Genomic DNA, 24,090 nt, shown 5'->3' on the forward strand with positions numbered 1-24,090 from the left:
TATTCCCTTCTTGATCAGATTTTTCTTATGCAGCGAGATAATTGTATAAATATGTATACATATATTGGATTTAACATGTACTTTAACATATTTAACATGTATTGGGCTACCTGCCATCTAGGGGAGGGAATAGGGGGAAGAAGGAGATTATTTAGAATAGAAGGTTTTGCAAGGGTCAGTGCTAAAAAATCACCTATGCATAAGCTTTGTGAATAAAAAGCTTTAATAAAATTTTTTAAAAAGAAAGTCTATTATTCACTTTTCCTAGCAGTCTGATCATTCAGCCAGTATTTTTCAGTCCCTAATCCTCTATCAGAGAGCCAGTCAACATTTTTAAGTGGCTATTATGTGTCAGGCATTGAGGCTGGAGCTGCAAAGAAAGGCAAAAACACAGTCCTAACCCTCAAGGAGCTAATGGGGAAGACAATATGCAAGGGGCTATATGCAAACAATATTTTTATCCTAGATAAAAAAGATTCCATCATTAAGCAAAATCATGAAAAGGCTGGGAATTGGGAATTCTTTATGAAAAGATTCAGTGAGGATGAGGGGCTAACCTGACACGATAGGAATGATCATAAGCTATAAAGAAATATGGTTTAGATGAAAGAATTTATCAATTTGGAAAGGTTGGTGACAAATCAACAAGTATCCAGAGCAGGATAATCAGGGGGCCAAAGGGCAAATGTGGATTGGTTGATGGGTCTAGGGATGTTTCTTGTGGAGAAGAGAAGACTTGGTGGGGCTGGGGTGGTGGGAGACATAAAAACTTTCTTGTAGAACAACTATTAAACTCTCTACTTGGACGCAGGAAGAAGAACTAAAAACAACAAGCACAATTTGCAAAAATGTCAATTTGGGTTGAAGATCAGGAAAAACTTCATAATTAAAGGGATTCAAAAGTGGCCTGAGCCTCCTTAGACATGCATTGTCACTGGAGGTCTTTCAGCAAAGACTGGATGGACCACTTATTGTGTATGGTGTAGCAGGGATTCTTGCTCAGAAGTGGGCTAGACCAGATGGTCTCTGAGCTCCCTTTGAATTCTAACAGTCTGTATCTGGAATGAAAAGGTCCTTAACTCTCCTGTGAAACAGCTTATAAAAAGAAGTAGAACATTTTCATTTCTTCTTGGTTATTCTGATAACCACAGTCCTGCCAATTCTTTCTTCCAAGGATCCTTTCCATCATACTATTTTTTCATTTACCTAGACCAGATTCCCTTATCCTTTTTGTCATTTGGCCATTGACTTTTTATTTTTAAAATTTAGCATTATGTTTTCTCAAATATATACAAAGATAGTTTTTAATATTCACCCTTGCAAAGCCTCGTTTTCCAAATTTTTCTCCGCCCTCCTTCCCTACTGTCCCATCCCCAAGACAGAAAGCAATCTAATATACATTAAACATGTGCAGTTCTTCTAAACAAATTCTATATTTGTCATGCTGCATAAGAAAAATCAAGATCCCTTATCTTATAACTGGATTATTTCAATAGTCTCTAAAATCTCAGATTTGAAGGGGACCTCAGAGGCATTTTAATAATCCATCTTTTCCTTAATTTCATCTATAATATCCTGGAGAACAATAATTGGTCATCTATCTCCCAGGGTTATTATGAGGATCAAATGAGATAATATTTGTACAACACTTGACACAGCACTTGGAACAAAATAGATGCTTAATAAATCCTTGTTCCTCCCCATCCACCCCCACTCCCTAAAAAAGATCTCCAGTGTCAGGGAAAGTGATATCTCTTGAGACAGCACATATCTCTTGTGCTCCATCCTTAAAATTGAGAAGTGTTACCACATATTGCGTAGAAATCTGCCTCTCAGTTCAATAAGCATCCATTGCTCCTTGTTTTGTACTCTGGGGCCAAGCAAAAATTGAAACCCTCTTCTTTATCACAGTCCTTCAAATCCTTTGACATAGCCATTATGACTCTACCAAGTCTTCCCTTACCCAGATCAAAAACATCCAGTTCCTTTTGCCAATCTGATCATCCTTGTCAGGGTTATTAATGCTTTTAAAAGCTTTTAAAGCTTTTAAAAATAGGGTACCTAAAATTGACCATAAATTTCCAGATATGATTTAACCAAGACAAAACACATTAAAATTCTCCATTCTCTTGTGCTGGATGCCATGATTTTATTAAAGCTGAATGACTGTATCAGGTTTCTGGGAAACCAGGTCATTACTGATGGTTCATATTGAGCTTGAAATTCACTCTGACTCCCAGATCTTTTTTGCTTCTCCCTGTCTGTATTTGTAAGGTTGATTGGACTCAATTCAACTTTATCTTTTGGGATTCTTATTCTAGCATCTAAAGAGTTCTACATTTCTTCCTACTGTGTCACCTGTATGTTTACTGCTATCTTTGCCTTTAGGATATTAAACAAAGAGGATCAAGAATAAATTTTTATGAAATTCCATTATAGGCAAACTATCTTCTTCCACCCCCCCCCCCAGATTAACATCAGTCTATTTTTTTTACTACTCTTAGAGATTTGTACATTTGACCAATATTATCATTCAGTCATTATGTTTACAAAGATACAAGACAAATGGAAGAATTAACAGAAAGCCCCAATCTGTTAATCTGGTGTATTCAAAGGATATATATATATATATTAAACCCTCCATATGGGAACTGCCTCCAGTAATGCAGATCTTGACCCATCTATGACGTTAGCAGATAAGAGCAGGGGAGTTGCCTGCAACACAGAGAAATTAAACGACTTATCTGGAGTCAAGCAGTTAGTAATAGGCAAAGGACAGCATCTGAAACCAGATGTTTCTAACTCCATGTCAAGCACTCTATCTTCTACAAAATGCCGCCTTATCTGATTTTTCATATACATCATGACAAATATTAAAAATATGTTTAAAAAGATTGTATGTATTTAACCTATATCAGATTTCTTGCTGTCTTGGGTAAGGGTAGGTAAGGGAGAAAGGGAGAAAATTTTGGAACACAAAATCTTACAAAAATGAATGTTGGAAACTATATGTGTATTTGGAAAAATAAAATGCTGTCATTTTCTTTCTTTTTTGATCTGATTTTTCTTGTGCAGGAATTGTATAAATATGTTTACACATATTGGATTTAACATATATTTTAACATGTATAACATATATTGGATTGCTTGCCCTATAGGGGAGGGGGGGAAAGGAAGGGAAAATCTGAAACACAAGACTACGCAAGGATCAATGTTGAAAAATTATCCATACATATGTTTTGAAAATAAAAAGCTTTAAAAATAAAAAAGCTATAAAAATATGTGCTCCTCTAGATGTTTTATTGACAACTGCCAGTTTGCATTATACTCAAAATAATTACAGAATCTGTAATGGTTCTGGATGAACCATTTAACCATTCGATTTCACCTCGACATTCACCATCCATTCAAGGAAGACTAAGTGGACGAAGAATGCCTTTTGTCCAGACATAGTTAGATGGGCTTGTCTGTATCTAGAGCTTGTCTATCAGTAGGTGGATGGATGGATGAATAGATATTTGAGTGAATGGATAGATGGATATTTAAATAGAGAGTTAGACAGATAGACTGACAGACAATCTCTATGAATGAGATGGGTACAGAATTTAACAGGAGGAAATTGGGCTAGATTGACACTGGGAAACTAAAGGTCTTTTAATGACTTCCAACTTTCCACAAAAACAAAGGTCTGTCTTTTTCATAGCAATATGCTCCCAGTGTTGTCTGGCTGCAAATCATGGAACCCAACAGTCGGAAAAAGTCAAAATGAGCAACCCTCAAAGGGTGATGAGGAAGAATGTGGTTGAAGTGAACAGCTGGGACTCCCAGTGAGTAAAAAGCTCCAGAAAAGAAGCGGGGTAAAGTTTGCCGTCAGAGAAAGGCCTTGCTGATCGTGGGGCCAGAGTAAGAGATGGCCCGCCAGAGGACAACATTGTATCTGCTGAGGTCATAAACTCAAAGGAAGCCGTGGTTCAGGTGCAGTAAGAAGGACTGGGGAGTTGTGTGTATCATCAGAAGGAAAATTGATGTAGATAAGATCACCAATCCCCCTGAGTACTAATTATACTAAGTATTTGATGAATGAACAGGTCAGGGGAAACTAGGTTACTAAGTAACTATGACTACTTCTTCCGCTCCGCACGAGAAGCCCCCCGAAAGGCTTTGGAGAGTCAGTGCACGTACTCCTGACATTCCCCGCAAACGCACCCAGGTGAGTTGCCATGAACCTCTTTTCCTAAGCCAGTCTCTATAAGGTGCTTTGAGATCACAGACGGAAAAGGGAAGGCTCCGGAGCTTACTCTCCAGCTGCGCCGGAGCCTGGGTTTCCGCTTCTTCACCGGGGCCGGTCTGGTTGCGTGCTGCGCAATCGGAGCCCTGGACTTGGAGGGAAAAGGCCTACTTTCAGCTCCTGATTGTGTGACCTTTCAGGGCCTCAGTTTCCCCAATTGTAGAATGGGGGGCCGGGCCTGGGCAGCATCCCTAATCACCACACCGAAGGCTGCAGCCTTTCGGAACAGGGGGCGCTCTGTGCTAAGAACATCTGGGCAAGGGGCAAGGGGCCAGAGGATCTCCCTCTAAAGACCGCGACGCCTGACTGCCGTTTGAGTCAGCTCGGCGAAGAGGCTGGCAGGAAGGGCGCGCGAATCCAGAGTCCCGGGTTCGAATCCCGCTTCTACGGCTAACGTCAGCTTGGGCTCTGGACAGTTCCTCCCTCAGCCGAGCCTGCTGTCAAGCGCTCCTTGGGGGTCCTTGGAGGCTTCGCGGGGCTCTGACTGGCAGGAGCCAGCGTGGGGCTGGCCGGCGCTCGGAGCAGCTGCCTCTAATGGTCCCTCCCCCGCCGGGGCGGAGCTCGGCTCTCCAGGCTCCGCCCGGGACGGACCAGCCGGCCGCCGCCGTCCCCGCTCCCCCAGCGCCTCCTGTTCCGGGTTGGGCAGCTCCCCTGGGTCCCGAGCGCAGCCGGAGGGAGCCGGGGCCGCGGAGCCGGCCGCTGGGAAGAAGCCGGGGCCGGGGCTGCAGCTGCGCCTGGGCGCGCCGCGTCCTCCCGCGTGCCCTCCTCCGAGCCTTGCCCGAGCGGGCGGGTGCCCCGGAGGGTCCCGGCGGAGCGGGGACGGCCGGCATCCCGGGCGCCCTGCAGCCATGGCGTGCAGCCTGAAGGACGAGCTGCTGTGCTCCATCTGCCTGAGCATCTACCAGGACCCGGTGAGCCTGGGCTGCGAGCACTACTTCTGCCGCCGCTGCATCACCGAGCACTGGGTGCGGCAGGAGGCCCAGGGCGCCCGCGACTGCCCCGAGTGCCGGCGCACGTTCCCCGAGCCGGCGCTGGCGCCCAGCCTCAAGCTGGCCAACATCGTGGAGCGCTACAGCGCCTTCCCGCTGGACGCCATCCTGAGCGCCCGGCGCGCCGCGCTGCCCTGCCAGGCCCACGAGAAGGTGAAGCTCTTCTGCCTCACCGACCGCGCGCTCGTCTGCTTCTTCTGCGACGAGCCGGCCCTGCACGAGCAGCACCAGGTCACCGGCATCGACGACGCCTTCGAGGAGCTGCAGGTGCGCGGGGGAGGGCCGGGCGCTGGGGAAAGCCGCCGGGCGAGGGGGCCCTTCCTTTCACACGCGGGGAAACTGAGGCTCCGCGGGCACGTCCGACCAAGGTCACCGGGTGCTAGGGGAGCAGGAGGCGCGGCGTCCGCGGACTGAGAGCAAGCGGGCCACCCGCTCACTTTACAGAGAGGGAAACTGAGGCTCAGAACAGGGGAGGGATCTGCCCAAGTTGCTTAGCCCGGGACTGAGGTGGGTGTGCCTGTGAGCGATGGACAAGGACCCGAGGCTGCGGGTGAGATGGGAGGATGTAGAGCTGGAAGCGATTTTGACATTTAAACCAGTCACGCCCCCTTCCATACCATCCCCCCCTTTTATAGATAGAAAGACTGAGGCCAGAGAGAAGTGACTTGGTCCGCTTGGTCAAGATCACGTGAAGGTTGTGAGGAGCAGAACAGCCAGAGATTCTGGGAGCCCCAAAGTCAGGGTCCCTTCCACTAGCACCAGACTGCTTCCTTTCCGGGCCTTTTACCCCTCCTTTACCCTCCACCCCATCTGGCAGCCTTTCAGCTCTCCTCTGACTGACCCCGGCCCTTTGCACTTAACACCAGACTGTCTCCCATCTGAGGCTCCTGCCCCTCCCCCCATCTGGCACCTGCCTTAGCCCCAAGGGTGGCAGAGCCCGGGGCAGGAGCTTCCTACCCTGCCAGACTGCAGTTCCTAACCCAGGGGCATGGCAGTGGTCCAGGCCTGTGTGACCTGAGCCCCTTTCCCATTCCTTTCTTCTGCCTGAGGGGACCCTGAGCCAAAGCTGTCTGTCACGGGATGTCACCAGGCCGGCTTCCCACAGAAGGGATGAGTGACCAGGCAGAGGGACAGTAGCCTGAATACATGATGCCATCTTTGGGCTCATACCTTTGGCCCCCAGTGCCAGGAGGCAGTGCTCCATCCTTACGGACTGCACAGTCCGGTAACAAGAGAGAATAAAGCCCCATATGTGTTCGGTGGGCGCCAGGCCTGCACTCACAGAATACTAGCACTGAAAGCCAAGAGAGGTCTTCCATTCCAACCTACCCATTTTACTGATAAAGAAACTGATGTCTGGAGCAATAAAGGAGCCTGCCGAAAATTACCCAGGGACTTAGTGGCAGCCCCAGGACTAGAACTGGCTCTCCTGGTCTCCGTCCTGTGACACCGATACTGTCCCACTCAATGCTGAATCTCCAGCTGAGCGACCCTGGGCCAAAGGAAATGGAACCTCATTCCTCTCCCCTTCCCGGGAATATGAGTCATCTAAAGTCAATATGTCCACACTGACAAGATGGTTCATTCAAAGAGAGATAACACTTAGAGAGGCAGTATGGTGCAAGTGTTTTACTTGGTGTATTTACGATGTAGTAAGGGATGCAAAACATTTTGCAAACCTTAAAGAACCCTATGAATATTGCATTAATAATTATTGTCCTGGTTATTTTAAAATCTCCAAAAGATTTTACATCCCATTTTCTTGTTTGAGCTTCACAGCTACCCTTTGAGGTAAATCCTCTGGGTTTTATTTTCCCCGTTTACCGATTTCCAGAAGCCCAGGAAAATTCAGACTTGTCTGTGTTTATACCCCTGAAAGTGTCATTGGTGGGATTTGAATCCAGACCATCTCAACTTCAAATCCAAGACTTGCTTCTCACAAAATATTAGATAAATAGTTATGCTTCAAAAATGTGAATATATAGCCATTTCTCCTTATTGTGCAGTGCCTGGCAGTAAGCATTTAAAAAAAAATTAAGTTTGATTTTGTTCTCAGTACCAAATTCTACCCCCTTCCTAAATACTTGTTGACGGATGCACCCAATTTCTATGATCTCTTCCTCCTTCATCCCAAGGATATTCCATACCCTATGTTCCAACCAGGGACCGATGATAGGACGGACCCTCAGAGTCTCGTGTGGCTAAATGCATTGGAGGAAATGCTGGTATAAAGTGATCTATGCCCCCTTCTGGGACAGGGGGTACGGGTGAGGGAAATGTAAGCAAAATGGCATCAGCACATCCCCATGGATGTTTTTAATGAGACTTCCTTGAGATTTGGGAGAGAATTGAAGCTGTCCTGGGCCTCTGGGTGCTTGATCTCCCAGCCTGACTGACACCCCAATTAGCCCTTTCTTCTCCAGATAAGCTGCCCTGCCCTCCCTCCCTTGCCTGGCGCCTCCAAAGCACCTGGCTTGGCCAAGAGGTGGTGGGAGAAACATCTCCTTCGCCCAAGGCTGATAAAAGTGTGATGGGTGTGAGGCGTCAGCACATCTCCCTCACCTGCCACTTGTTCCTGACTGGGGTGGAGACCAAAAAGCCACATCCTGCACTCATTAGCTATTTATGAGAAGAACTGGTTTATTGTTAGGAAGTAAAACTGATCCCTTGCCTGGGCAGGAGGCAGGAGGCAGGAGTTGGGCCTGACTCCCACTAGCTCCTCCTTCTTTTCCCTCCTTTCCTCCCTCCCTCCCTCCCTCCTCCCCAGCCAGCAGCTGCTCTTCTAGACTCCCCTTTAGAGGTGTCTGGGAAATGATGTGTATAATAGCTAGCAGAAGCCCCGAGCCAGGCATGGGATGAGAGAGGGAAGCGGCAGGATCACAGATTTAGAGCTGGCAGTGCCCTCAGAGACCACGAAGTGCTAGGGTTCTCAACCTGCGGGCACTGAACTTATTGTTTTTAAATATTTTGTTAGCTATTTCAGCATAATTGATTTTTATTTTACTCCTATAGATTTTATTTTGTGCGTTTGAAAACTTCATTGTAAGATGGGGGATTGACAATTGTGTGTGTGTGCATGGGAGAGGGGGAAGTTGTGACACAAAAAAAAGAGTCAAGAACTACTTTAATCCAATAACTTTGGTTTACAAAAGAGGAAACTGAGACCCAGGTTATACAGAACTGGGAATCAGAAAACCTAGACTCGTTCAAAACACTAGCAGTGTAACTCTAGATGGTTACCTTACTCTTTCCAAGTCTCAGTTTAATATGGGAATCATAATACTTGTACTGCCAATATCAGATCAGAAGAGATGATCCAGTCACATGAGGAGAATGCCTGCATGTACATTGGGATATGGAATGTAGAGGGAATGAAAAGAAGTCCCCGAGCAAGGTGAATGGACCCTTTGAGGTGTACTTATGGAAGGGCCTAGACAAGACACACTGAATGATCAGGCTTGAAAAACTTTGATCTGCATTGTTGCATTTGATCTATATGTGTGAGATCTCAGGTGTGATGAAGCTTAGGAATAGGGGAGAACCCATCTCCCAGGTTGGCGGTAAAGAAAGTGCCTCATAAACCTTAAAGGAAGATGTGAACTGTCTTAACCCAGATTCTAAGTCCTGCTACCTGATGAGGACGGAGGGCAAGGAGTTGCCTTACCACTGGCCTGTCTGTTGGAACAGCTACTTCAGATCAACTTACCAGGGAATTCAGCAATGATGTGCAGCCAATTGGGGAAGTGTATCCTAACATGAAAGGCTGTGGCGTGATATCAGTTTGGTTTTCTTGGTGGATCAGGGTAACAGTGCATGGGGGCGAGGGGGAACATCTTCCCACTCATGTTAAAGAACATCTGATACGCTCCCATTGGGTGAGTTCCATGGGCTCCCTGGAGCAGTTGGATTACACTCAAATGAGAACATGATTGATTTCCCTGACGTCAATCTCAGAGGTTCAGATGTACCCCGAAATGTTATCCTTTCCCTTCATTATTCCACTGCCCAATCAGGCTACAGTTGGAGTATGCTGAAGGCATTGTGTTCTGTGTTAGAAATTGAATCATCCATGTTAAGAACTTCCAACCTGAAAATTCCCTCTGAAGATACAGATCAGAGACTTATCTGTAACCTGTATTTTAGAGAATTACCTGGAAGTGACCAACAAACATTTAAGAGCTTATAATGTGAAAATGATGTTGTCGCAGGAGCTGGGGAAGATAGAAAGACAGAAATGAAGCAGTCACTCGTAAGGAGATTGTAATTTGAAAGGTTGAATGATTTATCTAGGGTCCCAAGGCCATTATGTATCAGAGGTAGACTCTGAAGCCAGGTTCTCCACTCCAAGGCTAGCTCTCTCCCAATTGCCTCTCAAATAGTGGAGTTACAAACATACCCACACAGGAAAACACCCTTGACCTGAAGGAGCTTCCAGTTTACCATGTTGTGGTCATAGGACGATAGATTTGGAGCTGGAGAGGTCCTTAGAAGCTATCAAGTCCAACTCTTTCATTTTCACAGGAGGAAACTAAGGCAGAGAGAGTTTAAGTGAGTCACACAGCTACTAAGTAGCAGAATTGGCCATCCTGACTTCAAGCTCGGTTATGTACTCCATCATGCTGCTTCTCAACTAAGGCTGCCATATTTTAGGAAGGATATTAACAATAACAACAAAAGCATTCTAAGGATGGTGAGGGCTCTGGACTCCACATCCCATGAACAAGCATTAAAGGGACTGAGGGTGGACTTGGGAGGCAGGGAGAAATGTAAATGGGACCTAATTGTTGACTTCAAATAACTGAAGAGCTGTGTTATAGAAGAGGGATTAGAATTATTCTCTGTCCCCATCGTGGTGGTACAGGGTGGCAGACGAGGCAGATTTGCTAATAATCATAGATGTCTTACATGAAGCAAGGGGCCGCATGAGGTAGTGAGGCCCCCATCGTTGAAGGTATTCAAGCAAAATCTACATGGCCATCTTTCAGAGATGCTATAGAGAAGATTCAACCCCGCAGGGGAGATTGAACCAATTCTGAAAGCTTTTGGAAATGGGGAGTAAGTGCGTGCTCCCTTCCTCCATTTTCTTAGTCATTATAATGACACATTATTTAGTTTTGTGGGTTTGTAGTTTGTTTCCATTTATGATTGTCACAGCCATTGTGGATGTGGTTTTCCTTCTGCTTTTTTCACTCTTTATTGGCTCTTCTATTTCTGCCCATTCTTTAAATTCTTCATGTGCAGTTGTGATCTATTTAATTTTAACTTGATCTCAAAAAATAATTACCCAGCTCCACCCTTTTTCATTTAAACTGATCAGCTTAGAGTTTGGAACTATGCCCAAAGGGCTATCAAATTGTGCATATATCCTTTGATCTAGCAGTTTCTCTACTGGGTTTGTATTACAGAGAGATCATAAAAAGGGGAAAAGACCCACATGTGCAAAAATGTTTATAGCAGCTCTTTTTGTAGTGGCAAGAAACTGGAAACTGTGTAGACGCCCATCAGTTGGAGAATGACAGTAATTACTAAGTGATGGTATATTTTTGTTTTATAAGAAACAATCAGCAGGATGATTTCAGAAAGGCCTGGAGAGACTTACATGAACTGATGCTAAGTGAAGAGAGTAGAACCAAGAGAACGTGACACATAGCAACAAGATTATATGATGATTAACTTGATGAATGTGACTCTTTCCAACAATGTGGTGATTCGGCCAATTCCAATAAACTTGTGATGGAGAGAGCCATGTACACCCAGACAGAGGATTATGGACTGAGTGTGGATAGAATTTTCACCTTTTTTGTTTTGTTTGCTTGCTTTTTGTTTTTCCTATTTTTTCCCTTTTTAATCTGATTTTTCTTGTGCAGCATAATAAACGTGGAAATATGTGTAGAAGAACTACACATATTTAACATATATTGGATTACTTACAGTCTAGGGGAGGCAGTGGGGAGAACAGAGGAAGAAAAAATTAAAACACAAGGTTTTGCAAGGGTGATTGTTGAAAGCTATCTGCATCTATTTTGAAAATAAAAAGCTATTATTTTTAAAGAATTAAAAATAAACTGATTAGTTCAGAATCTTCTCCAATTATAGTGACTACATTTAACACAGAATTTCTGAGTGTGGAAATTCTGAGATAGAGATCAGGACTATGTCCTGGACTCTGGTTCTTTTGTTCCCAGCCTGGTAGAATCTCTGAGATCAGAACATCAGACCCTTGGAATAACCCAGGGCAGCTAGGTGGTACCATGGTTAGAGCAGAGGGCCCACATTCAAATATAACTTCAGATATTTTTTAGCTCTGTGATCCTGGGGAAGTCAGGTAATTCCCATCTGCCTCAATTTCCTCATCTATGAAGTGGAAATAACATCACATATCTCTCAGAGTTGTAGTGAGAATAAAATGAAATATTTGTGAAAGTCCTTTACAAAGCCAAAAATTTTAATTCTTTAAAAATAATAGCTTTTTATTTTCAAAATAGATACAAAGATAGTTTGCAACATTCACCCTTGAAAATATATAAATGCTAGTTGTTAATATTATCACCATCATTATCACCTCTGTCATCAAAGTCACCATCATCACTGTCATCCTCATCATCACTATTATCATCATTATCATCACCACCATCATCACCATCTGAGTCTAGGGGTGATGATAGAGAAAGACAGAGTAAAGTGAGTGACAGCACAGTGTATTGTATCAAGAGGCCTGAGATTAACAACACTTGAGTTTGATACCAGCTATTCCTCAAATTTGAATCCTGATTTTTCTCTGGACCTTAGTTTGTTCATTTGCAAAAATGAAGGGGTTGGGCTAAATGCTTTCTTTTTATTAAAAAATGTATTGATTTCTTTTGTTTTTTCATCACTGGTTCTCTTCCCTCTTGGAGACCTTCCCTTATAACACAGACTAACAAAGAGAAGGGGGGAGTTCAAAACTGGAAGTAATGCAACAACAGAGCTTAATATCATATACAATATTTTATCTCCATAGGTTCCTGCTTCGGCAAAGAAGCAGGGAGAGGTACTTCTCACATCCCTTCTTTGGAACCAAAATTGATTACTATGATTTTACAGCATTCAGTTGTTTTGTTTTTCTTCTTCCCATTTACATGGTTATAGTTATCACACACATGTGTGCATGGGGGTGTGTTTATATGAGTGTGTATTCTGTTAACTTCACTGTGCATAAGTTCCTATAAGACCTGATTTTTTTTTTTTTTGGACTCCTCATTTTCATTGATTCTTATGGCACAGTAATGTTTGACTCACCAGTGCCCATTTGATGAGAATTAGCCTTGTTTCCCATTCTTTTCTCCTACTAAAAGGGCTTCTATAAATATTTGGTTTTGAACAGAGCCGTTCTTTTCATCACTGGTCTCATCGAGTTGTACTCCTAGCAGTAAGATGTCTGGAAAAGAGGATTTGGACATTTGGGACTAGAGACATTCTGAGGTTCCCTTTGGTTGTTAAATCCTGTGTTATTTGGTTTTCCCCTTTGTGACACAGGGAGAAGGCTGGTGGGTTGCCTGAGGTCATGGTGGCCAGACAGAGGTTTATATATCCAGTGGGGCCGTGATCTCTAGCTTAGCAGTGGTGGATAGTAATGGGTACTTACCACCCACTCCTGCTCTCATGAGACCAAAGCTGCCACTTTGCCCCCTGCCTGAAGACAGAGTGTCAGAAGCCCGAGGGAGTCCCCAAACACACCCCCAGATGCTGTTGGGCAGTGCTTGGCTCTTGTCGAGGAGACAGACAGAAACTGAAGGCAGATTTCATGCCAGGTGCTTCCGATGCGCCTTTGCTGGGGACAGGGAGGAATGGAGGAAGGGTTCCTGTGCTAACACTCCCATATGGAGAGTAGGAGGACACGGAGGTGGGAAAGGAAGCTGGCTGGTAGGAAAGCCAGAGACCTAATTGGCAGATGACAGACTGTTGTTCTTTCTGTTCTCCACTCAGATGGCCACCACCCTAGGTCACCTGAACTATTACAACAGCTTCCTCCTTGGACACCCAGGTGCCAGTTTCTCCCCTTTCCACCCAGTCCTCCACATAGCTGGCAAAATGATTTCTCTCACCCATAAGTCTGATCACGCCACTCCCAAACATTCAGTGGTGGTTGCTGCTCGAATGAAATACGAACTCTTCAAATAGACATTTTAAAACCATTCACAATCTGGCTCCAACCTGCTTTCCAGGCTTTCTGTATATTATTCCCCTTTGTACAATCCATGTGTTCTCCAGACTCAGCATTTCGTCGCCAGCCTTTGCACAGGATGTTGGTCATGCCTAGAATACACTCTCTCCTTATTTCCATCTGGTTTAGCCCCTGCTTCCTTCGGAGCTCAACTCATGTAGGAAGCCTTTCCTGTTCCTCTTAATGGTTTGTGGTCTCTCTTGCCTCCTCAGATTATATATTTCTCAATTTATATGTTAATTTTCTGTAGTAAAATGTAAGCTCTTTGAGGGCAAGAACTGTTTTTTCATTTTGTGTCTGTAGCCATAGCATTAAGCCTAGTGAATTTTATGAATTGTTCAGTCATGAGTTGTATCCAACTCTCCGTGAGCCCATTTGAGGTTATGTTGGCAAAGATACCGGACTTCTTTGCCATCTCCTCCAGCTCATTTTACAGATGGGGAAATGGAGCCAGACAGGGTGAAGTGACTTGCCCACGGTCACCCAGCTAGCAAGTGTTTGAGGCTGGATTTGAACTCAGGAAGATAAAGCTTCCTGCCTCCAGGCTCAGCGCTCTGTATAATATGGCGTCCCCCAGTAGTCCTGATTTGTCAACTCTTAATAAATGCTTATCATGGTGTGGTATTTGTATCTCCAGCACTTAAAGCTGTGGTGGCTCCTGGAAAGCAGAGCATAGTTTGTTTTTTGTTTTTGCTTCCCTAGCACAGAGCCCAATGTCTAGTATATACAGTATTCAATCAGTGTTTGCTGAATTGACTCAGATATGTTATTTATTTGAGAGCCAGAACCGAGACTGCTGGAAAATGACAACAAAACATCAGTGCCTCTTATGTGCCAGGCCATACGCTTGGCAATGGGAGAAGGAAAGGTATATTTTTTAAGTATCTACTATGTGTCTACTATGTTCCAGCCTTTCCCCTTTGTCTCTGCCCTCAAGAAGCTTGAAATATGAATAGAAATATTGGAGCCAGAAAGGAATATTTGACTAGAACCTCTAATAAAATTTGAGGAGAGAAAGATTACTTTGGGAGCGACAGAAAGGATGGGAAGGACAATCAGGAATGGTTTCAGGGAAAAGATGGTGACTGAGCTGAATGTTGAGGAACAAGAAGGATTCTGAGAGGGAGAGACAAGGAGAGAGTATGTTCCAGCCCCAGGGGAATGATGGATACAAAAGTACAAAGATAAGAGATGTGGGTAGCCTAATTTGACTAGAATAAGTGTGTGTAAAAGAGAACAGTGTGAACCAAGGCTGGCAAAATGGAGAGCCAAGCCAAGAGAATTGTATTTTATCCACAAAGAAATAGGGAGTCACTGAAGATCTGCTAGCACGGCAGAGCCATGTTAAGCCTGTATCTTAAGTCAGAGATTAACCTATGGTTTACAAACTCCCAAAAGATGCTGTGGAGAAACCTCAGGGGACCCATGAATTTGTTTTGTTTTTTTTTTTTTTTTAATATTTCGAGAACTGTATTTCAGTATAATTGTTTTCCTTTTAACTTATGTGTTTTTATTTTATGCATTTAAAAGTATTATTCTGAGAAGGCCTCCTTGAACTCTGCCAAGTGCAGGACTCAAAAGGGTTAAATACTCCAAACTTAAATTATTTTGGCTCTTAGGATGTCGGAAGGCTGGATAGGTAAAGGGAGTTAAGAGGCCAGAAGGACAGTCACGAGATTGTTGGACTAATCCAGGCCAAAAGCCTCCAAGTTCTGAATGGGGGTGGGGGTTGATTTGTTCTGATTGGCCCCAAGGAGCAGAACAAAAATCAGTGAGTGAAAATGTCTGAGGCAGATTGAGGCTCCTTGGAGGAAAAGTCAGTGGAAGGGGGTCCCCCTCACTAGAGGCCCTCATGGGCAGGGTGGATGGCCAATTGCCTGGCGGATTGGGCAGGGGATTCCAGGTAACTTGTGGGTTGGACTGGCTGCTTTTTAGTGATCTCACACACACCCTCCACCTTAGATTCTGTTAGAAGTAAAAAGAAGGGGCAAGATAGGAGAGATAATAACCAAGTGAAATGACCTAGGCCTTCTCAGGATTCAGGCACAATGAATCTTGGGTTAGGATAGGAGACAGTCACTATGTGCCAGGCAGTGTGTTAAGTACCAGGGTTACAAAGAAAGGCAAAGAAAAAAAAAAAAAAAAGACAGACTCTCTCATACTGAAATCCAGACAAACTAGATAAATTGGAAATAAATAATAGAGGGAAGACATTAACATTAAGGAAGAGCAGGAGAGGCTGAAGAAATCCAGAACATGGCAGCCAAGATCTTAGGATCCCTAGATTTAGAACTAAGAGACCTCTCAGGTCAGTTAGTCCAATTTCCCAGGGTTCATTCCAAGGACATTGAGGTGGGAAGCTGGGTGGATAGTGGATACAGTGTCAGGCCTGGAGCTGAGAAGACCTGAATTCAAATTCAGCCTTAGAAACTTTCTAGTTGAGTGAGCCTGAGCAAGTCTGTAAAATGATCTAGTGGAGGAAATAGCAAGCTGCTCCAGTATCATTGCCAAGAAAACCCCAAATGGGGCCACAAAATATCAGATATGAATGACAACAACTGAACAACATCAAGGTGGCATTTTAGTCAGAAAGATGAGTTCAAGTCCTGCCTCAGACACTAACTGTGGGGCTCTGGACAAGTCACTTAACCTCAGTTTGCCTCAGTTCCCTCATCTGTAAAAAAGAGATGATAGTAGTACCTACTTCCCGGGTTGTGGTGAATTTCAAATGAGATATTTGTAAAGTACTTTGCAAAGTGAATATTAGCCTTTATTAACAGAAGAGGAAACTGAGGCAGAGAGGAGAAATGGTTTGTGCAAAGGTCACATCAATAGAAAGTGGCAGAGCCTATATGCAATTCCAGGCCCTTTGATTCCAGATCTAATTGTGTACCTCAGTACATGTCATTTTATGGCTCCTTAATGTCTTATACACATCTTTTTATTTGGGCCTCACAGCAGTCCCATGAAGCATGTAGAACAAGAATTATTGTCCCCTTTTTAACATTTGAGAAAATTAACCCTCAGGGAAGATCAGCGTCTTACCCAACATCACCCAGCATGTAAGAGGCAAGAACTAATTGTTGAACCCAGTCTGAAAGAGATGAGTCTAAAAACACAAGGAACCTACTGAATGAAAGACTTTAACTATCTGGCTGAAGCATTAAATTGGCTCTGGTAGGTGATGGGAAATCACAGCATGTTGGCAAGTAGTAGGAGTGTTTGAGAGAGATTTTTCTAATTGTTGTGTGTGCAAAATAGACCCAAGTAGGAGAGAGACAGGAGGTGAGGCAGGCGTTTCCTATATAAGTGGTCATGAGGGAGTGCACTAGGTGTGAAGAGCCCTGGTCCAGGAGTGGAGACACAGGGTCTCTGCTCCAGTTTCTCCTTATTTGACTCTTTCTTCTCTCCTCTGTCAAATGAGGGTTAAAATTTGATTGTCCAAGGTTCCTTCCAATCCCATTATTTTTGACCTAGAGAGGTGAAGCTAAAAGACTTGGAAGTAGAATTGTTGACTACCTGGAGATGGCAAGCACAGGATCGGCAGAAGACTGGCAGAGATTGTGAGCCCTGGGGATAGACAGATGGTGGTATCACACACAGTAAAGATAGGATCTGAGAAAAAGAGCTAATTTGAAGAAAGGAGAGGAGGAAAAGGAAATTAGTTCAGTTTTGGACCTGGATTGTAATTGACAGAAACCTTAGAGGTCATCTAGTCCCATCCCCTCATTTTATAGCTGAAGAGATTTAGACAGAATTTCTGACTTACTTGGGGGCTTGTGTACCCAGAAGAGAGGCAGGAGTGGAACCCATGACCTTTGCCTCCCAATATATCACCACACTGCCTCCCTCTCTTAAGCTTCAGATTTTCATGGTAGGTCATGAGATGATTTTATTTCAGCTACAGCTCATCCTAGAGACAGTGAGAGGCTTTGTAATTAGAGATCTGATCTTAGTCTCAGTGAAAGGCCAAATTTCCCAATGATTAGAGGTTTATTTTTTTTCTTTACATACATATAGATAATAGATTGCTTTATTGGATCAAATTTCTAACTACAAAGGTAGCTTACACAGCTGTCCAAGTTTTTATTTTAAAACGTCATTCTACAAAACATTTCATGCAACTTTTATGATGTGAAGTACTGGACAAATAACTGGGAATAAACAGGTAGCATATAATATAGCATTGCTAGCAGGAGAAATAAATTCCTAGTATGTATATACAGCCATATTCTATTCTCTAGAGTTATATTTCTTTATCTATTGTCTACCTATATTCTAAGGTTGGGCAACTCTAGAAGTCTAAGACCACATGTGATGATGCAGAGAGTTTCTTTTCAGGGAGTCCCTAAAAACATTGTCCAGAGCCTCAAAATACCAAAAGCCCAAATAGCAACTCATAAACAGCATCCATTTCCTGAGGTGCGGCAAGCTAGTGACCATAGTGGGGGAGGGCCCTGGCGCCAATGAAATCACAGATCTTCAAAGTGCTGGGTTTCAGATGTCCCTGGGCCAGAGAGGACTGTTGAGCAGGCAGACAGGAGAGGATGATGTTACAGGAACGCAGGGAGGAAACTCTTTCAAGAGGCTTCGTCCCCTGACTCCCTGCTATAGGTAATGTCTCTCCTGAGGTCATTCACACACACACACACACACACACACACACACACACACACACACACACACACACCACACCAGTGCAGCTGCAGCATTGATGATCTTTGGATCAGGAGCCATGACTAGGAGAAAACTATTGAGTTTAGGAAGCAGGACTGGTTTCAGTGGGCAGGGGCCACAGCCCTACCAGAGCAGCAAAAAAGCAGAATAGAGAGGATTGGCTTTTTTGTCTGCCCTCCCTGTACTGGTGGTCTTCTCATTTCCCCTTCCTGGACCCCGCAGTTCATTTTAGGACTCAGCTCCAACATCATCAGTTATAGGAACCCTTTCCTTCTGTCTCATCCCCCCATCCCCGCCACTGGGAGTACTCTCCCCACCGAAACCCCAAATAATTTTTTATTTTCTATTTGCTTATTTTTGTATGTGTTGCCATATATAAGCAGGATTGTCTCATTTTTGTCTTTCTCTCTCCAATACTTAGGACATAGTGAATACTTACTCAGGTTTTGGCTATAGGGTGTTAATTGCAAGCTGGAAGGGACCTCAGAGTATAATCTCTTTATTTAATGGCTGATGAAACTGAGCTTAGAAAGGTCATGTCTCTTCCATAGCAAGTGGCAGAGCTGGGACTTGAACCCAGGTTCTCACACTCCAAATCAATCAATGAGTTAAGCACCTACTAAATGCTGGCACTGTGCTAAGTGCTGGAGATACAAAAAGAGACAAAAGACAGTCTCTGCCCTCAAGGAACTTAGAATCAAATAGAAGAAACAACAATCAAAAAATGGATGGTTGGATGGAAAGATGGACAGACACAGACCTGTATAAAGCAAGCTATAAAAAAGATAAAAAGGAAACACTCAAACATGTATTAAGTACCTACTATGTGCTAAGCACTGGGAATATTAAAAAAGGCAAAAAAAAATAGTCTTCAAGGAACTTATAATTAAATGGGGGAGACAAGATGCAAAGAAATAGATATAAAGCAAACTACACACAAGGATCACTTGGAGAGAGAATACACTGGAATTATTATATAATGTGGCTAAATTTAAACAAATGAATTGAATTGTGTTCTTCCACAGAGACTAGGCCTGATGTCTCTCTAAGCATCAGAACTGCCTTCCCTCCCCCTCTCTATATCCTTTTTTCCTTACTTCCTCCTTTTAAATATTTTGCTCTCTGACCATTCCTATATCTGGTCCAGCCTTATTTCTGATGGCGATTCAAAAGATCTAAAATAGGTATTGGTTATTTTCTTTATCAGATTCTAAGGAGAGATTCACCCCAATGTTCTATCCTTATTCGGTAGATCTGTCGCCCAAAAATTTATCTGAACTGATTCCTGTTTCTGACCTGGACCAATCGGATATGCTGGATTCCCTCAGTTCACTTTTCAGATCATTAAATAGCCCTTCACTCAGGCATAGCTGGCTACTTCCCCTTGGAGTCCAAACTGGACACTCTATTGAATTGGATTTCTTTGTAATGTGATTTTCTTCCTCCATTCTTCTGCACTGTTTGTTTTCTCTTGAGTGTCTGTAAATAAGAGTATCTCTACTTTCCACATTGTCTCAGACACAGGTATGTGTCTGCAATTTAGAGAAGGCTTGGGGGAGGCACAAGAATTATCTCCAATATCTGAAAAGCTGTCATGGGGAAGAGGGATTAGGATTGTTTTGCTTGGCCCCAAATGGCAGAAGGAGGGCTAGAAGGTGTAAGTTACCAAGAGGCAGGTTTGGGCTCCATAGAAGAAAATATTTCCCAATGGTCAAAGCTGTTCAAAAATGAAACACACTGCCTCTGGGGAGATGAGTTTGTTGTCTCTGGAAATTTTGTGGCTACTCATCAAGGATATTTTGGGGTGAGGTGGGGGATTCCTGAAAACACAGCGGCTGGTCTTAGCAGTCCCCTTCAGTTCTGGGTATCTCTATCTAGAGAGTCTGTCCCAGAGTGCCTGGCCATCTTATGAGAATGTCTCCCATCTTATCTTCTTAAAAGAAGGCTGTGATTTACCGTCTTCTGAGGATAAGGCAGCATTTCACTCAGGGATTGCTTGTCCCCATAGCTAAATGACTGATGGGAAGGTGATGTCTGGAGAACCAAGGGATCCAAAATGCTTCTAAATTTTAAGGAATCTTTACCCTCTACAGCCTGAGCTCTCTAGGGGGTCTCTGATGATTCTCCTCCCTGAACTAACCATTCTAGACCCAAGTTATGTCCACTTGGCAATCCAATGCAGTAGATATTTAATATGCCTACTGTGTGCAAGACACTGAATTTTGTTGTAGCACAGAGACCACAGATTTGAGATTACATCTGTCTCTGCTGTTTACAGTCTGGTTTTCCCTCCTTTCTTAAGAATATCAGTGACTTAAGTTTAACCTATATCAGATTACTTGCTCTTGTGAAGTGTGTTCCTTTTTTTTTTTTTTTTTTTGGAAACAGAGTTGTACAAAAATGAATGTTGAAAACTTTACATGTATTTGGGAAAAATAAAATATTATTGATAAGAGAAAAAGAATATCAGTGACTTTTTACATGAAATTGGGAAAAATAAAATATTTAAAAAACCAAATATCTCTTCCTGATTTACAATATTCCTTCCCCCCTCCCAACACTGCTGAACCCCTGCCCAATTATCAGTAATGTTCCCTTAAAACACCCTGGCCTTGGATAGAGCACCAGCCTTGAATTCAGGAGGACCCGAGTTCAAATCTGGTCTCCAGACACTTAACACTTCCTAGCTGTGTGACCCTGGACAAGTCACTTAACTCCAGCCTCAAAAAGAAAACAAAACAAAACAAAACAAAAAACCACCCTGGCCTCCTAGTTCCTTTTTTCAATTCCTGGTACTTTCACCTTCATTCCACCACAAGCATACATGGGGGTAATCACATCCTTGTGACCATTATCAAGAAGTGTTCTGTCTTCATCATCAAGAATTCTGAAAAGTCTTTATTAATCTGTAATCTTCTAGCTTCCCATCTCTCTCTTTGATTTATTCCTCATAAACCTATTGTTTTCATCTTCACATGACCTCTGGTCCCTCCATGCTCTGTTTCTTCAGGCTATCACCCCATTCTAATTTTGCTCTCTTCCCTTCCCAGGCTTGATTCTGTAATTAATCAGTTCAATGTTATAATCTTCTTTATTTCTCAAATCCTCTTGTCCTACCACTGCTCTCATGCCTGGCCAAACCCTAAGGCTGGATTCCTCCCACCATATGCATCCTTCACTCCCACTCATGTGATACTGAACAAGATTAAAGGAAGAGTCAACCAAATATGGTGACTGTGGGTATGAAGAATATCTAATCTTAACTGGGCCCTACTTAAATTTCAGGGAACCTTCCTTATTGATTGTCACACTCCCTCCAATGGGTATTCTAAACCTTCTCTTCCATTCTCAAGCTTACTGTATGGCTTCCTGACCCTACCCTTTCAGGACCACAAAGGCCATTCACCATGATCTTTGTTTTCTCCCCTTTTCTTCATCTCAAAACTCCCTAACAACATTCCCATTCTCTCCTCCTTTACTCCAGGCTTTGAGAAATAGAAGAGCTTTCTCTTTGCCAAAGCAAACACCTCTACATGTTTCCTTTGTTCCATTTTTCCATCTCCTCCATCAATATACTCTCACTGTTATTATAAAAATAGCTAACATTTATTTTTTTTAACATTTTATGTTTTTCCAGTGACATGTAAAAGTGATTTTTAACATTTTTTTAAAATTGAGTTCTCCTCTTTCCCATTCCCTTCACTGAAAAAGCAAGCAATTTTATGTAGGTTATACATGTGTGGTCATGCAAAATATATTTCCATATTAGTCATGTTGTGAAAGAAAATAGACCCAAAAAAAATACCCCAAGAAAAATAAGGAAAGTGAAAATAGCATGCTTCAATTTGCATTCAGACTCCATCAGTTCTTTCTCTGGAGGTGGACAGCATTTTTCATTATTAGTCCTTCAGAATTGTCTTGGATCATTGCATTGCTGAAAATAGCTGTCATTCATAGTTGTTCATTATACAATGTTGCTGTATACTCTGTTCTCCTAGTTTTGCTCACTTCACTCTATATCTGTTCACATATGTTTTTCCAAGTCATTCTGAAATTATCTTGCCTTATACTGCAATTCTATTCCATTACAAATAATGTACCACAAATTATTTAGCCATTCCCCACTTGATGGGCACCTCTTCAATGTTCAATTCTTTGCTATCCCCATACACAAAAAGCTGAATAGCTAGCATTTATATCACTTTAAAGTTTACATGTTATATATCATTTGACACAATAACTTTGAGAGGTGAGTACTATTCTTTCTGTTTTACAGATGAGGAAAATGAAACAGATGGAAATCAAGTTATTTGCCTAGGATCACACAGCTAGAAAATGTCCGAGTCAGGATTTGAACACTTCCTGACTCCATGTCCTCTGCCCCTCCACTGTGCCATCATTTTGTCTAATTTTCAGTCATTCCTTTCTACTGATTCCTTCTCTGTTTCCTACAAACATGCTCAAGTTTTCCAGTCTCAGCCAAACTGAAAAATAGCCTTTTTTTGTTGTTGTTGTTGAGGCAGTCAAGGTTAAGTGACTTTCCCAAATTCATATAGCTAATTAGTGTCTAAGTGTTATTATAGTCCAGAACTCTGAACTTGAACCAAATTATTCTTACAAGGTACTAAGTCAGTGGAATTGATAGAGACAACAGTTATCTAATTTAGCATGGTTTAGTATGATTGATTTGATTCTATAAGGAGATGTCATGGGCCAGAACTTGAAACAAGGTACTAAGTGGAATTGAGGAGACAATGGTTAAATCTAGTTTAGCATTGATTTAATCCTACAACAAATAATGGTTTCCTAGTGATGTAATGATTGGTTTGTACTCAGTGTACAGCATATAAGCAAAAAGCTCTCAGGGCCAGAAACAGACAAGCCCACTGGAAGCTCTCGGAGGCTGAGACAGATTCATTCCATCACCCACCTTTGTGGTGGCTGGAGGCTGAAGTACAAACCTTTGGATTCAGAGAGATTCAGAGACAAGTGGACAGATGCTGGAGGCGGAAAGCTAGAGCACAAACCTTTGGAGTCAGGGAGATTCAGAAGCCAGAGAAGGCAGGTGGGAGCTCAAGCTCTCGGAACCAAGGAGAGAGATAGACCTGCAGAAAAACTAGCTAAGCTCCAAGTGAAGGAGACAAGACTTTGAAGGAGACAATAAAGGATTTGGACTTTAACCCCTGGCTACTCATATGGCGATTACTGAACTGAAATGAAGATTGCTCCCAGAGACCCCAAGAAAACCTCAACAGAGAACATTACATTTTCGAGAAGAATATTACATCTAAGGCTAGATTTGAACTCAAGGTTCCCCTGAATCCAGAGCCAGTGCTTTATCCGATGTGCCATTTATAACTTCACACTGTAAGTGTTCCAAATATAGCTTCTCAATTGGTCTTCCTACCTTACTGCTCTCTTCTCTCTAATTTGCCCTTTATGAAACTGCCAAAGTGCTATTCCTGACCAAATGACTCTCCTGCTCATTGAACTGCATTGGCTCCCCATTTATCATTACAATCAAATACAAACTTCTTTTGGCGTGTAAAGTCCTTTATAAGTCAGCTGCAAATTACATTCTCAGCCTTATGGCACATTCTTCCTCTCCCCCCTTTACAAACTCTCCAATCCAGACAAATTGTCCTTATTGCTGTTTCTAACACACACCATTCCATCACTTATCTCCTTGCTTTTCCATGTGGTGTTTGCGATGTATTCCCTCTTTCTCTCTGCTTCTTAGGCTGGCTAGTTTTTCTTTCAAAGTTAAATTCAGATGTCACCTCTTACATGAGACTTTTCCTGATAATCCCTACATCCTAGTTCCTCTCTCTCCCCCTCCCAAAATGACATATTGTTTTGATACATACTCGTATTGTTTTTCCCAGCAGAATGCAAGCTTCTTAAAGCCAGAAACTGTTTTTTTTTCCTTGATA

General features: G+C 43.0%; 1 protein-coding gene across 1 annotated transcript in view; it reads left to right on the plus strand.

Moving 5' to 3' along the window:
• The first annotated feature begins 4,856 nt into the window (after positions 1-4,856).
• The window catches only part of TRIM62 (tripartite motif containing 62), a 56,129-nt gene continuing 36,895 nt past the window's right edge, over positions 4,857-24,090 (plus strand). Inside the window, exon 1 of the mRNA XM_074305525.1 lies at positions 4,857-5,544. Coding sequence (XP_074161626.1) covers positions 5,137-5,544 — 408 coding nt within the window. The 5' untranslated portion in view covers positions 4,857-5,136. The remainder of the gene's footprint in view (positions 5,545-24,090) is intronic.

This window comes from Sminthopsis crassicaudata, chromosome 3 (genome assembly GCF_048593235.1).
Source record: "Sminthopsis crassicaudata isolate SCR6 chromosome 3, ASM4859323v1, whole genome shotgun sequence".
NCBI lineage: Eukaryota > Metazoa > Chordata > Mammalia > Dasyuromorphia > Dasyuridae > Sminthopsis > Sminthopsis crassicaudata.